This window comes from Perna viridis, chromosome 5, assembly GCF_037379345.1.
Source record: "Perna viridis isolate PV_CMFRI_1.1 ecotype Kerala chromosome 5, ASM3737934v1, whole genome shotgun sequence".
NCBI classification, from domain to species: domain Eukaryota; kingdom Metazoa; phylum Mollusca; class Bivalvia; order Mytilida; family Mytilidae; genus Perna; species Perna viridis.
In genome coordinates this window covers 50548928-50564471 of record NC_142449.1, presented here as the reverse complement: position 1 = coordinate 50564471, position 15544 = coordinate 50548928, and the positions used below count along the sequence as shown (strand labels likewise).

General features: G+C 34.1%; 1 protein-coding gene across 3 annotated transcripts; it reads left to right on the top strand.

Annotated features, from left to right (window-relative positions):
- The first annotated feature begins 116 nt into the window (after window positions 1–116).
- On the top strand, window positions 117–15105 carry LOC148618120 (uncharacterized). Of its 3 annotated transcripts, none has more exons than XM_088585993.1 (5): window positions 117–151; window positions 1839–2136; window positions 2422–2604; window positions 10094–11640; window positions 13966–15105. In XM_088585993.1, the coding sequence occupies exons 3-5, from the start codon at window positions 2530–2532 to the stop codon at window positions 14153–14155; spliced, it is 1812 nt and encodes a 603-aa protein (XP_088442119.1). In that variant the 5' UTR covers window positions 117–151; window positions 1839–2136; window positions 2422–2529; the 3' UTR covers window positions 14156–15105. The 3 variants fall into 3 exon arrangements, with proteins under 3 accessions (XP_088442119.1, XP_088442118.1, XP_088442120.1); XM_088585992.1 differs by having other exon boundaries at window positions 120–316; XM_088585994.1 differs by lacking the exons at window positions 117–151; window positions 1839–2136; window positions 2422–2604 and adding an exon at window positions 9520–9651.
- The last annotated feature ends 439 nt before the right edge of the window (window positions 15106–15544 follow it).

Sequence of the window (15544 nt, the reverse complement as noted above, 5' to 3'; positions counted from 1 at the left end):
TTGTCTTAGAAACAATCTTTTTTCCTAAGAAAAAACACAAATTTTGGGGAAAATATCCCATTTCGGAGACCATCTTTGGTCCGTGTGTTATAATACGCTTTCGCGCATGCTCAATCGACGTACTGTCCGGATCATGTGTACCACCAGTATTGTACGTTCAATATTTGCTTAATTAAACGACAACCACCATTTTTCTAAGGTGCAAAACTGTGGAAAGGCGAAGAAAATGTCGAAATAGACCTCCCGCTTTTATGTGTAAACATCTGCGCCCGAAGTACGGACCCCTCTCCTTTTTATGTGTAAACTGACATGACTGGTAAACCCCTTACCCTTTGTTTTTAGTAAAATTATTTAAAATTTGAGGATTTATTATGTACCTTTTAACTGGGTGGAGCAGAACTTTCAGAAACTTAAAGGGTGTTCAACCCCTCCCCCCCCCCAAAAAAAAAAAAAAAGAAAAAAAAAAAATAGAAAATAAAAAAAACGACTGGATCATCAATCACAAACACACAGGAAATGATATTTTCACACATTTAGAATGGAAATGTATTACCAAGTCTGAAAAGTTTATAGTATACATGTAGTTCTTTCATTACATTGTGTGATAAAAAGTTCTGTTCGAGGAACAGAGCTTTAATGCCTCTTCTGTGTCTTGATGTTGTATGAGGGTCTTCGACAATGGAAAAACGTTAACACCATCAAACCAGACCAAGAAGGTCCCCTATCACGGGGAGGGGGGGGGCTTGGTTTTTTTTTCTTTGGTTGTTAAAAATATTTCGATCCTGACATTGGAGAAAAAATAATTTGGTCAGGAATAGTTAAAAAATAAGAAATGTGAATAAAAAAAGAAAAAAAATTGCTTACATGCGTTAGAAATGTACATATTTTTGCGCGCTGTGCGCAATAACAAACAATTCTGAGTCAAAACAAAACAAAAAGTCCCCCTGAAAGGTTAATGGTCAACTCCTCTTAAACCACTGAAGCAACTTGAACAAACCTGTACACCGTTGATGTATGGTAGATGATCGTAGATCCTTTACAACGATTACTCATATTGTTTGGATTCGTCAAATTAGTACTGTGTCCACACTTTCCTCAATCGACCGCGATTTCTCGGATATTGCTTAACGGATAAAAACGAAAATTTGACCACAGATAGAACTCATCAAGCTGAACACTTTTATTCTCCTCAGAATTCGGCTAACCCTAAATTATTGTTATTCTCAATAGAATATTTTTTTTATATTCAGCATGATAGCCATAACAAAGCAATTGTAAAAAAAAAATAGTTGAAGTTACTGCCCATGGCACATACAAATGTACTCTTCTTTAGTCTTTAAATAGTCTTTTGCCTTTGATCTCAGATGTAGTTGTACATCAGGCACAGATACATGTAACCACTAGTAAAGGGAGGTCAAAAGTCAAGGCTACTAATGCAGTTTTGCTGTAGTAGGTCGAAGGTCGTGGCTATCGTAGTATTGTTGTAGTCATAACTGTTGTAATGTAGATACAATAACTAAATGTTTTTTTTTGTTTTTTTTTTGTTTTTTGTTTTTGTTTTTGTTTGTTGTTTGTTTTTGTTTTTCCTTTTTTTGTTTATTTAATCATGTATTTAGGATTCAGATATAAAGGCTTGGTAAGATCAAACAAAGTCAAAATTTATCAAAATGGTGAGTCTTCTGGTTTTTTTTTGTGCTTGAATGTTTACTTAACACACATTCTCATCAAATGCATTATTGTTATCTAGTAACCATAGGAACTTGTCATCGTCTATAACATGGGTATGTTATTAAAGATCAAGTCATATTGATTCTATATGTAAATAATGCAATTTACAGATATTGATGGATGTGCTTATAGCGGTGGACAATGTGAACATAGCTGTGTAGACACCAATGGCTCATACAATTGTACCTGTGAATTTGGTTACAGTCTCTATGGGTACAATGGTTTTCAGGGACTTAACTTACAACCACGAGAAGATGGATCCAAACTATGGCATTTTTATCATATAGGTCATAGTTGTGTCTGCAAGTGCAAAAGTCAAGTTATTGTGTAAAAATGATTTCCGTTGCTGAAACTGCTTTACCTAACAAAGTGTAATTCTAATTATGATCACTTAAAAGATATAAACTGGTAAGCCATACTAAATAGTTTTGAAAATAATTATAGTTAACCAAAAAGACAGCATAAATCTAGAATTATTTAATAAGAGGGATAAAAACTGTCAAATCTTTGTCTTCAGTTTTTATTCTGACAACGAAGAATAATGGATAATTTTGTAAATGAGTTTGTAAACCTGCCATTGTATGATATCAAGGCTTTTGACATCATTTGGTTCTGTTTCCCTTTGTTTACATAATGATCACGAGTGATGAACAAATAATATGATACCTAGAAGTGTTGAATCTTATCTTTTAGAAAAACAGTGTCCTCAGCCATCCCAGGTAATAGCCAATGAAAGGTGACTTACCCTCCAGCTGACATTTGTACAAGGAGACTCAGTACACTACCTATGTGTAGTGGGTTATGTCATCCAAGGCTCTACTACCACTACTATATCATGTCAAGGAGGCAGAAGCCCTGCTGTGCCTACATGCGTTGGTAAGTCATGTCAAGGGCATTGAAGTTGCAGCCATGCAGTGCATACATATAGTGTTAAGTCAGATCAGGGGGATGGGACATGGAGCCCTGCTATCCATTCGTGTAGATAAGCCATGTCTGGGGATGGGACATGGAGCCCTATTGTCCCTACGTGTGTTGGTAAGTGTAGTTTCATTGATGTTTAAGTAGTCCAACATTCTTTTTGGAAAAAGTTAATATGTGCAGAGTATACAATGTAGCTTCATTTACACTATTAACAATAGTGTTCAAATGTCATTGCATTGAAAATCTAATTTCTAATCTCGAAAGATTTAAACTTCATTACAATATTTGACTTTTCTTAAGACTATAAATAAGTGAAGAACTTTTCTAGTACAAAATCTGTCATGCATTCTTGATAATAAGTTAAGTTAACATTTACAGCCAAAAACTGGTTTCTTGTTTCAGAAACATTTATATTCAAGTACTTTTAAGTTATTTCAAATGGTACTAATATTTATCTCCAATTCTGATATGAAGTCCTAAAAACATATAACAATAGATTACCTAAAATACCTACCCTAGGCAATTCAGATGTAGAATTGCCATAGTTGGTTTATCAGAATAAAAATAATCCATGTTAAGCATGTTATACACACACAGGTAGGCCTTTATGTTTTATTATAGTATACCTCTTTGGTTCTGGGTATGAAATAGTCAAGTATAAAAAACCAGTATCCAGATTGGGATAAAAACCCTTCGGGATAATTAATATCCAGTCATAAATGTATTAGCGGTGCTGATCAATCATCTTAGAACGCCGGTTATATTGTATAATGTAAATGTTTGTGAGGCATTTCTCTTAATAATATGTAAGAAGTTAAAATTATTAATTCAAATTATATTGTATACGGTCTCAAATACATTATATTTTATAATTTCACTGAAAATAATAATCGTTTTTCTTTTATTTATTGTGGACAAAATGCAGTATAATGATTTTGATCCATTTCTTTCCCATAACGTAAATTGGACATGACTGTTTCATTTACAGGGAAAACTATGGAGAAAGGTGTGGTTTACAGAAATTAGGTGGCCGTGCTCTTGAAATTTTAGATAATTAGATGCAGTACCAGTCACAATATTTTCAGTTTTAGAAATATACATGTACCATTGGTTGACTGACAAACTATGAGATTGCATTGTAGAAAATAACGTTTAACAAGATTGCCATGCATCAAGTGATGCTATGGTTGAATTCTTTGTTTCAGTTATCAAATATCTCGTAGTGAGAGTTTTCCTATCATTTCTTATCTCAAAATTTGCAAAATATTCACTTCTCTCAAACATTGTGGTACTGGCCTCTTTTGGTGCATATAAAACATTTTCAGGATCTGTGTTTCCAGTTTATACACCTAAATCCAACTTTTCGTTCACTTGATTTTCAAAAAAATATTTATATAGTATATCCGGTCCGTAACACTTTATCGTCATATTTTCCTCAGCATTGAACCTATAAATGACAGCTGCAGTGCAACGCAGGTCCAGGCACCATTTTTCATGGTGATAAAATGACACAAATAAGCTTTCAATAATATATAGCACGGGGCAAAATGTAGAGAATTTCACAGAGGACGAGACTAGGTAGTTTTTTTCCGGGTCTGACGGTTTAATTTTACTTATACATCAGCTTAATATGGATCACAATCATATCACTATATCACAATTTTTATGTACATATGTACGTTTCACAAAATAATATGCCCCGCCGTCACGGTGTATTGACTTTGAGATTCTCTTTCTTTATCTATCTATATATATATATATATATATGATAAGACTTGATATGTCCAAGTCGACCGTCCGTGCAAGACCCGACAGGGTAGGCAAGGACGTTAAAACCCCCCTTAGTTAGTTATGAACAAGTCGTGCTATGTCAATGCTGTTTAGTGTATAGTTAGTATTATATCGAAGTGTCTGCATGAAGTATTGATATTTTCCGACTTCGTGCCATCTCTAGCTTATTGATGATTGAAATCCATGCTGTAGGAAAACATATTTGGCCGATAAACTATATTAAAGTAATTTATTTTTTATTCATCATCCAATCGTTTTTATTTAGTGTCGCGGAAATTTCCGAGAAGTTCCGATTATATTTTAGAAATCGAACAGACCCTTTCGTTTTGTAACCGGTATATTACGTATGGTAGGTAGTAAATACATTCAGATTCACGTTGGTGTATAAATTTCATGCATTACATATCTATCCAGATATTAACCTTAATCTTCATATAGTTACGGGAATCAAATTTAAGTCGCATGGTCAATGGAGAAAATGTCTACGGTGGATGTGGATCACCGATTTCCAGCTTCGGATATCTGGTTTTCATATTCCACAAGACTGACGATGATAACACAAGTTAGTCATATTAGGTCAGGGTTTAAAAATCCTCACGCATGTATGAATAAAGACTTCCCTTTTTGTCGATACCACAGGTACGTGAGGACAGCTAGGTCTATTATATGAGCCTCTTGATGCCCCTCCCCTTTTTTTCTATCTGACAGAATTTTCGCTTTTTTTCCCCTTTCTATAGAACATGGATCACTACAAATGCAAAAGATACCATCAAACTGCAGTTACTATCCACGTCCAGTTTCTGGTTACATACATTTTTTATATCAGAAACTGGACTTGGGTAGTGGCCGATACAACTAGACATAATTTGAAAAGTGTAGACTTTTTTTAATTGAACGAAAACTAGTACTAGTATACTATATCTAGGTTTGCGATATCACAAGCTCGTAAAAGATCAACCAGTATAATCAATTAATTAATTTTTCAAATACAGATGTACATGTAAAGGATTAGTTCGTGCGTCTGACTCTCCTACCCTATGTTTTACGCTAATATTCTACACAAAGCACGGAAAGCTCGATACTCACCAAATAAATTAACTAAACCATTGAATAGGCTCGGATATTATAGATACATGTATGATATTGTTGTCAAATCGTTAAAGATAGTACCTTTGGTATTAACATTGATTCGCTAATGTAGGGTCTTTACATCGAAAATAACATACTGTATTTAAGTAACAATTTTTTTTAAAAATCAGACAAGAGGTGATTCATGAATATAAAAACAAAAACACCGAATTCAGTTTTATTCTTTTGGTCAGAAACAGTTACTGATTACATTACCAGTCTTAGTTTTTCATTCGGTTGTTGCTCTTTTGAGATAAAACTTATAAAGTTTGCACATGAAATTGGCATTTTTTTCTAGAGTTATCGTTCTTGTTTTGGTTTGAGTGGGAGATAAATGTATGATTTTCTAAAAAGTGCAGATATGAATGTGGAAATGATTATCGTTATGTGCATGTATACATGTATCATATGTAGACTGAAAAAGATTCGTTTGTCTGTTGGGTTTTTCAGTACGTAAACGCAGTTTTCGGCATGACATGGGTTGTGTCCGTTTTGTATGACTTATGATGTACCATGGTTCTCAACCTAATGTCAGTTGTCCTTTGTGCATTTGTGTAACGTATAATCAGTAACTGTTTCTCTATTTCTGACACAAGCTACTCAGACCTTTTGGAACTGATTTTTAGGTGTGTTTAATTGTGTAATATTTTGTCACAAATCTTGATTTTTTCAACGTTGGCCATTGGCTACTTTCTTGCTTACGGTTGTAAAATAAAACAACGAGTAGTATTTTTACCAAAGTATATTCACGCTTAAAGGACTGTATAAATATTCAGAATATCATGTTTATTCTAAAAAATAATGAGTTTTATTGTCTAATAGTAGATAAATACGCACGTAAGTTGTGATGTCATGTTGTCTTTTTCCCGACGTTTTCTACACATTGCGTGCTATCCGGTCTTTATCAAAAACTAATAACTATGAAATTTTGATTTTTACATGTACATTATATGATGCAGATACTATATTCTAAGAATAATGGTACTTGGTTGAAAATGTATCTAAGCGCAGCATTTTGTCTGTGTCTATCCAAAATGTCACAAAATCTAAAATTTGAATATTTTATTTATTCACGCGTACACCATGCGAAATTCGAACGAATTGACCAACAAGGCAAATGGAGTTTAGTCGATTTCTTCGTATACTTAAAAATGTATTCATCCTACTCTATGGTTTTATCATTTTATATATATATGCGTGTGTGTGTGTGTGTGTAAAACCGTGTCTAACAAAAATGTCACAAAGCGCATTTTTGACGGTTGTGTTTTGCGACGTAAAAACTCTTTTAACGTCAATTTTAAAAACTATAAAAAGTATTGAGAAGTTACGATACTAGATTAGATTATTACGACTGTAGACGTAATGAACAAAAAATACGTTTTTGGCGAATCTGATAAAATGATGACAGAAATGTTGAAAAGAAAAGAGGAAAAAGAAAGCCCCCTCCTCTTGGGCGCACTCCTGACTGTTCGTTTCCAATGATGTCCTGGTGAAATCGGGATCAGCGTGCCTGCATCAAAGTATTTTGAAATGTGTAGACACGCGCTTGCACATTCGCTAGTGAAATATTGTAAAATCAACGTATTTCATGATCGTCTAATTACCTCTTGACAATTATTTTTAGCTATAAGATATAATAAGCTGTACAAATATTGCAAAAATATTTTTTTGAATTTTTTTTTCAAATCGGACCAAAAACAAAACAAAAAAAAAGATTTATTCTGGGGCCTTTTTGACTTTTTATAACTCGAAAACCGTAAGAGATATCTGAAATCTGATTGAAAAATGCAGGCAGATTTATTAATGAAGAATCAAATGAAATAAAAAATTTCGAAATCGGACCAAAAAAAAGTTTTGAAAATGTTTTTAGGCGTTGCCCAACTTTGACACCTGTAACTTGAAAACGGTCCAAAACACTTAAAATCTGCTGTACATTTGTTTAGCCGAATTAAATAAAGAACACATTAAACTGAATATCTAAAATCGAAAAAGAAACCAATCTACATGGGTTTTAATAAAATACATTTAGATTACGCTCTCAAATTTTCTCAAAATTTCCCGACCCTACCTACCTTCCTATTTCCAGTGGGAATCACAAATTCGTCAACCCTATTATCCTTGTGTTCCATCCCATTTTTCATCATCATTTCATCTTCATTGTATCATCCGTTTCATATTCATCGCCTGGATATAGCTGAAATATTGCTGCTTGGGCGTTAACAACCAACAATTAATCAATTTTTCCAGGGCAAGTTTATATATGACCATCACGACAGCGATGAAACTCATTGCAAAGTATACAGTTCAACTAGATTTGTGAGAAAAAAAAGAAAATCTCGGTGCACAAGTCTTTTGATCGTGAATGCATGTTTTAATTAAATTTATAATATATTTATCGCGTAATATCTCGAAAGTTCCGAGTTATCAGTCTACGAGAATAAGATCAATGGGCATCGTTCTGCGAGGAAATATTATAATGAAGTGTCAAAAGAAGACAAAAAAATCGGATCCCTCTTGCTTTTATGTCTATCAATGAGAAGACTTCGGACCAAAATTAACCATGATACATGTATCTGGTCTCATTGACCCTGACAGGGATGCGACAGCATCTAGATATAAATAATTACGGTCACATACGTATTATCCACAGTTGGGTGCCCTGCAATGCTAGTACTTTTCACGACCAAGAATGAATCATTGAGATTGGTGCGGTGGTACATATATTATTCATAACTGATTTTTATAAAATGTTGATCAAATAAAGAACAAGAAAATAATTATTTTCAGTTAATTTTCAATCAAATTCTTATCTTGAACAATAAAATTTTAATTATTTGAATAAGAGATGGCATGTTGTTTCCGATGTTGATTGTTGTCGACATACATTTTCACATTTGCTGCGATGGTTTCTTTACATACAATGGTATAATATGGTACCTCTTCTGTAAAGACCTTATCTGGAACTTATGTAGGAGTTAATAACAGAAGGGCGGCTAACTGCCCAAAGACACCGTCACGCTTCAATGATCATCTTCCATTTCAACTTTTTTTTGTCTCGAAAAACGGGAGGACTGGGGGGAACCCAATACTTATTTCACAGGGGGTACCACTTGTATTCTGTAACCCCACCCTATTCATATAGTTGTTTTTTAAAGAGTGTAGGCTTTTCATCTATTGTGTCAGAAAAAGTGACCTAATCCCATATATGATTATGATACACTAGGATATACATGTATATAAACAATATTCGTCATGCATTCATTCTACAAATCCGAAAACAACAGATGATAGGTCAAGGACGTTTTTGAATATTTTTATAATTGGTAATGTAAATTTTATTGACTTATCATATTATGTTTGTTCCCCACGTATTCACATAATTATTTGAAAGCTGGAAAACAGTACCTATTCAAGATACAAGCCGATCACCTTATACATAGAAAGTCCCCCCGGGACAAGGGGGCTTGATCCGCCTTTGACTTATATCCTAACTGCTTAAGTAGTAGTCTTTGTAAGAATCATGCAAATTCTGCAATATGTAGTACACCCCAAAAATAGCTACACATATTTATTTTTGTTATTAAGTTCCTTTTTGGGTCCATTTGATGAAGTGTATATTTATTCAATCTGTCTGCTCTTAAGAGATAATCCACATTGAAACATTGTATTTTAGTATCATTTACAGAGTTATCTCCCTTGATTTTGAATTCTACTGTACTTTTTATTATCTTAAATCAAGGGTTAATATATGAAAAGCCACATGATAATTTATGTTTACTATAACATTTTAAATAAAATATTAAAAATAAAATTATGTAGGCTCTCATTTTGCATGATTCTTATCTGGAGTATTACTAAAAGACTATTCTTAAAAATACACACTGGATAACAGACTAACCGGTTTGGACTAAGTTACAAAGCAAGGTCGTCGAATTTTAAAACTTGCCATTTAAATTTTAGTTGTGAGATCGGTTCAATATTTGGGACATTATAGTGCCGACTAACAAAGCTCAATGTTTAAACTGGAGTGTGTTTGTTTTTAATTTAAATGATAAACTTTTGGGTTGATTTATACCCGTGCCCGTGAGTAAACGATAACTAACATCAAGAAATTTAGGTTATCAAAACTTCGCATATTCGTTGCACCATTATAGCTGTTTTAGTTCAAGCAAAATCATCGAAGGCTTGAGCTTAATAGCTTCGAAATCATAGCTCTTGATCTTTTTTTTTTTGTTTGATTTTGCGATCTAGATCTAACGTTTCAAAAATACAAAAAAATAGTTAGAGCTACGTTTCGCTGCTATGAGCTGAGAACCCCAATCTTAAATTTGGAAGTAATTTTGTAGTTGAATATAATTTGTAGAACCGAATAATATTTGTCTAGAATGTTTTAAGCCATGATTGGTTGGGTTATTTTTTAATTAGGACTAGTAAGAAACATTTTCAAATGTTTTAAAATGCATACCTTGCCCCCACTAGCGTGCCTCTTAATTACTCAGTGCATTTTATATCCTTGCATTTTCAGGACATCGCAATCATGTGGGGAACGTCTATTTTACTACTGGTATTAAGTATCCAGGCAGGGAAATCTGATGACGGATTAGGATCCATCATTGTAGAAACCCCATCAGGCAGAATTGAAGGGTTCCAAACAGAAAGTGAGTCTGGTGTACTAGTCAACGAATTTCGTGGGATCAGATACGGGAAAGCACCCGTAGGAGCGCTGAGGTTTAGAAAACCAATTCCAGTTAAGAAATGGGCAAACACTTATGATGCAACAAAATTTGGATCGGCCTGTCCTCAAATGGCAATGGATTTCATGCCAGGCTTCATCAAACCGGATATGTCTGAAGATTGTCTATTCTTGAATGTTTATGTTCCGAATCAGATAAATCGAAATAAGAAATTAGCTGTGATGGTTTGGATACATGGTGGTGCTCTTGTTTTTGGATTCGGTCATGAATATTATGGTGATCGGATCGCTGCTCAAGGTGATGTTATTGTTGTAACAATTAACTATAGATTAGGTGTTTTCGGTTTTTTCGCCCTTGACCACCCCGCTGCGCGAGGTAATTATGGATTATGGGATCAGAAGTTGGCACTTCAGTGGGTACACGACAACATTGCATCATTCGGTGGCGATCCTGATTCTGTTACCCTTTTCGGTGAATCAGCAGGAGGATGGAGCGTCAATGTTCAATCTATGATACCATCAAACAAGGGTTTGTTTAAAAGGGCGATCATGCAAAGTGGTGCTTTCGATTTTGGGCGGACATTTCCTCTTTTGTCGAATCAGTTAAAACGATACAGCAATATGCTATCTGAAAACACCAAATGTCCCAAAGATGATTTGTATCAATTAACCGACTGCCTTCGAACAAAGAGCATTGCTGAGCTATTAGACGCCGCTGTTCCGGTCCCTCCCAACCCGGACGAAGTTGAACTTACCAGCAATAACGCCGCCGTCGTTGATGGCGAACTTATAACTGATAATCCATTAGTTCAATTGCAAGATAAAAACTCAGATGTGTCTAAGTTTTTCAGTTCCATTGATTTGATCGGAGGGGTGACTTCAAACGAAGGGTCTATTTTATATATGATGAGTACCCCGGCTTTTGAAGAACATTATGGGTATAATATTTCTGAGGGAATGCCGTCAAAATTTGCATGCGAAGCAGTAATTACACCTTATGTTAGAACGTACCTCGGGAACAATGTGGAGGCGAAACGGAAAATTTGTGAATTATGTTCGACTCCGGGATCAACTGCAGAGCAAGGACGTAAAGCAACACAATGTTTCGCCACACTACTCATTGTTTCACCTGTGGTGCGTATGCTAGAAGCTCATCGGAAACTTCGTGGCAAAACTTGGCAGTACAAGTTCTCTAAAAAATCTCCCGTACCTTATGGTGGCCCTCCACCGTCATGGTTTGAAGGAAGTGGACATGCTGACGAGCTTCCATACTTGTTTTCAGGACAGAATGTAATCAACCCAACTATTAAATTAAACGACGAAGAAAAAGAATTGTCAGAGAAGTTTATTCAATATTGGACTTCGTTTGCAACTTTTGGGTAAGATGTACACGTACGTTTTAAAGGCAAGCTCCACGCAGCGACAGTCGTTCGTTTCTCTTACTAATGGCTGCAGACAGGCCTTTCGAAATTCCCGGTCATTATTCAAATCAAACATTATTTGACAATCGGATAACGTCGCGTAAAATCATTTACTTTTTCCCGACTTTTCAAGATTTTAAATATCTGCAGCCCTTTTCACAAAAAATCGTAAGTTGAGACGTCACAATACTTAACTCTATTATGACGTCATTACTTACGACTAATTTTACACTTACGATTTTTTGTGAAAAGGACCGCTGCAGCGTCTAGAGTGAATTTCGAACGTCAGACGCTGATTCGGCGCTTGGTTTTAAAGGGAGCCACTAGGCCTCAGTCTGTCTAGTCCTGACATGAATTTCGTAATCGGGGCCAGAGTGACCGAGGTTTATTTTAATTGGAACCACTCAGTCTTTCTAGTTACAAAAGGAAAACGTTACATTCTGGTGTGGCGATAATTGACGAGTAGCTCCGATTGAGGTTTATATTTTATTTACTTAAAGTCTTTTCCATTTTAAGTATGCGGTACCATCAGAATATTCAGTTATTTCTCAAAGTATAACCCCAATCTTAATCTTACGTTTATCCATAATACTATATATGTAACAATGCACTGAAAGTGCGCTACCGTAAAACGGCTGAGCTGGTTTTTAGCTATAGTTGATCGTTGTATTTGTGAAATATTCGTCTGAAATATATGTCTTTCCAGTTTATACGAGTGACTACATGTATAGTACTTTGAATCTAAATAAATGTATTTGATGTACTGTAAAATTGCTTTTTGGTCGTCTTACAAAAATTAATGAATTAAGAGGATGTCTATGCAAAATCAAGGCAGTGAGTGGCACATAACACATTTTGTTTCTAGATTTTTTTTCATCCGTCGGAATTGTACAGCATACCGAAATTTGCAATATATATGATTGTTAATTTTATACTTCATATCACAAATGCATCTTTTCTCAAGTTTGTAAGTTGGGTTTTGATTAACTGCAACGACTTTTAAAGTAGCTGTCTTTGTAAGAATCATGCAAAATCTGAAAAAGTGATACACCCCAAAAAAGGCTACATATTTTTATTTTTGTAATTAAGTTGTTTAATGGGTTTATACTATGAAATGAGTAATTATTCATTCATATCTGCCTGCTCTTAGGAGATAATCAACATTGAAAATCCAGAAGATTCTATTGTATTTGAGCGTCATTTACAGAGTTATTTCCCTTAATTTTGAAATGTACAGTGCATTCTATATAATTTTTTATCTCCTAAGGGCACGGGTTATATGAAAAACCACGTGTTATTTTCTGTTTACTATGACATTTCAAATAATATATCAAAAATAAAAATATGTAGGCCTTTTACCTATGAATCACATTTTGCATGATTCTTAGATGGAGTGCTACTTAGAAATGAATTACACAGGAAATATTGAAATTCGTTGAGAAAGGGCTTTAACTCGTTATTTTATACAAAATTTGGTTGCATTGTTAGGGAACTTTAAATTCATTTTCTGAGCCATCCATTGTTGATTTAAAAAAATCTTTGACTTAAAACATTACATTGTCCAAAAACAAAAAAATAAAATCATAGGGAAAAATATGTTGTGCCACCCATATCATAGAATTCGCCTGATTTTTACATAGACAATCTCTTAAAAAAGTACAACAATTGATCCTAAAGCTTAGAAAAAAATGAATTAAGCTCTCCAAAAGATGCAATTATTCCTTCTCCTAGTATCAAAATTTAAACAGCTGTTGTGCGGATCCCATTATCGTTGGAAAATTGTGAATTTCTGTGTCGGATTGTGACAAAATGTACAAATGCTAGCTTGGAACAATATTTATAAATGACCGGATCCCATTGTATAGAAAGCTGTCAAAATTTAAACATAGTAGCAAACAATGTTTATGTTGCTTAAATATGAAATCGAGTTCCAATTTGCTTACCTTTATAACATATCAAGTAGTTGTGAGCAATAGTTACGTAGAAAAAAAATCTGTAAAAAGTGCAGAACGGGCAAACGAACGGACGGAAGACACGAGGATCACTATATCCGTCCCGAGTCTAAGCATATGTTATCATACAAATCGAAGTGAAACATTTTCATTTGTCTCTTTAGTTTTTTTCAATATACCAAACTGATACTTGTATAGTTCTTTTATGTTTGGTTTTCGGTAGGGTTTCTCGCCACAACTTAATTTCCAATTGCAATTCGACTACGCTAATTGACTTTTCGAGAAAAAATACTTATTTTTACAAATAACTGAAAATTCGTTTTAATTTTAGAGATCCAAACCACAAAAACAGCCAAATATACTGGAAACCGTTCGATATGAAAGATAGATCCTACATCAACTTAGATACTGCAATTACTGCGGAGAGAGCAATGTTTAAAGATGCCATTGAAGTCTTTTCAGGAATTCTCAGGGAATATTTTCAAGAGGCTGAAGAAGAGACAGGCCATGATGAATTGTAGATGTTTCTGTGTTAAGAAAACAAGCTTTTGGTGTGTATGTTTAAATGCAATACCGTTGCTTGTAGGAGATTTTATTTTAAGGGGTGGCAGGATTTTTCAAAAAAGAAATAAGTTTAGCCAAAAAATACCCTGCCATTGATAGACAAACATAATGGTTCAATTTTCCACTATTACTTAACAAAGTACATTCAAACTCCGAGGGTTGCTGAAAAAATCATGTTTTCTAAACTTTCGAATCAACAGAAAATCTTAGCCCTACCACTTTTTGAAGAAAACAGTATGTGCCTAACTCATCTGGTTAGAACATGAGGTTGTGTTTGCTTGAATGTTGAGCACATTAAAACACATGGAAATACATCAGAAACGAGGTTTAAAAGTCAATAGAATTATGAAGAGGATCATTAAAATCGGGAAAAAATATTCCATTCCATTAAAATAAAATAATTGTTTTCTATTGCTATTTTCTGTTGTGTATATGTTTGTGACTGTCAGGGTACATATATGGATTTTATAGTAGTAGCTCACTTGTTTAAGAGGGCTAAACGAGCTATAACAATAAATGCTATATTGGAATATTAAAATAAATATTTTTTCCATGCCACGTTTACAAATATTAATCGTTTTGAGGTTTCGGAATGTTATTTAAATCTAATGCATTTTATAGCCATTAAAACAGGTTATAATTCTCTTTAAGATTTTTTAAAAGTAACTAGTGGGATAGCTTTTTCAAATTTTAACTCTCCTTACTCTATCTAATGTACTTTTTTTTCTATTGTAATCGGGGTTATCAGTAGGTATCACAAAACGCAACACTTAAACTGAAATAATTTTTTTTTACTATCACCGAATAAGTACAGTCATGTAGATGTTTATCGTTTTGATTTGTATTTTGTAAGTGTTAATGTATATGTTTTAGGAATATGGTTTTTAAAAATAAATTTGGAACACGCTCCTTTTCTCTGTACCTACAACAGCAAAATATTATAATATGCAGCAAGTTTATCCTGGTAATTTGAAACCTGCGTGTAAGCTTTTCTTTTACGGTGCCAAATTCAAAAATGGCAACGATTTGGTCGTACAAAAAATATTTTTCCTAGACCAAAAATACAAAACATGAAAATCGTGAAAGGAAAATAAAACTGTCAGGATAAAAGTAAATATCTTTCCAGTGGCTTTACATCGAGTAAAATAATTAACTTCAGTCTACTCTGGACTTGACTTTTTATGAGCAACTCGGCGGGTGTTTTTTTTTGAAAAGCAGAAGACGTTTACCCTACCGACGCATCTGGTCCATGCTCCCAGTTTTTAGTGGTCCGAATTGCTAATTTTGCTTTGATTACTTTGTATGTATTATTTTTTTTGTTATTTTATGTTCTGTGTTGTGTGTCT

Bases quoted from the DNA above. Each gene is read 5' to 3' on its own strand.
- LOC148618120 (XM_088585993.1), top strand. From the start codon at position 2,530: ATGTCATCCAAGGCTCTACTACCACTACTATATCATGTCAAGGAGGCA. The intron at 2,605-10,093 runs GTAAGTCATGTC...TTGCATTTTCAG, and splicing joins TGCTGTGCCTACATGCGTTG to GACATCGCAATCATGTGGGG. The intron at 11,641-13,965 runs GTAAGATGTACA...TTTTAATTTTAG, and splicing joins ACTTCGTTTGCAACTTTTGG to AGATCCAAACCACAAAAACA.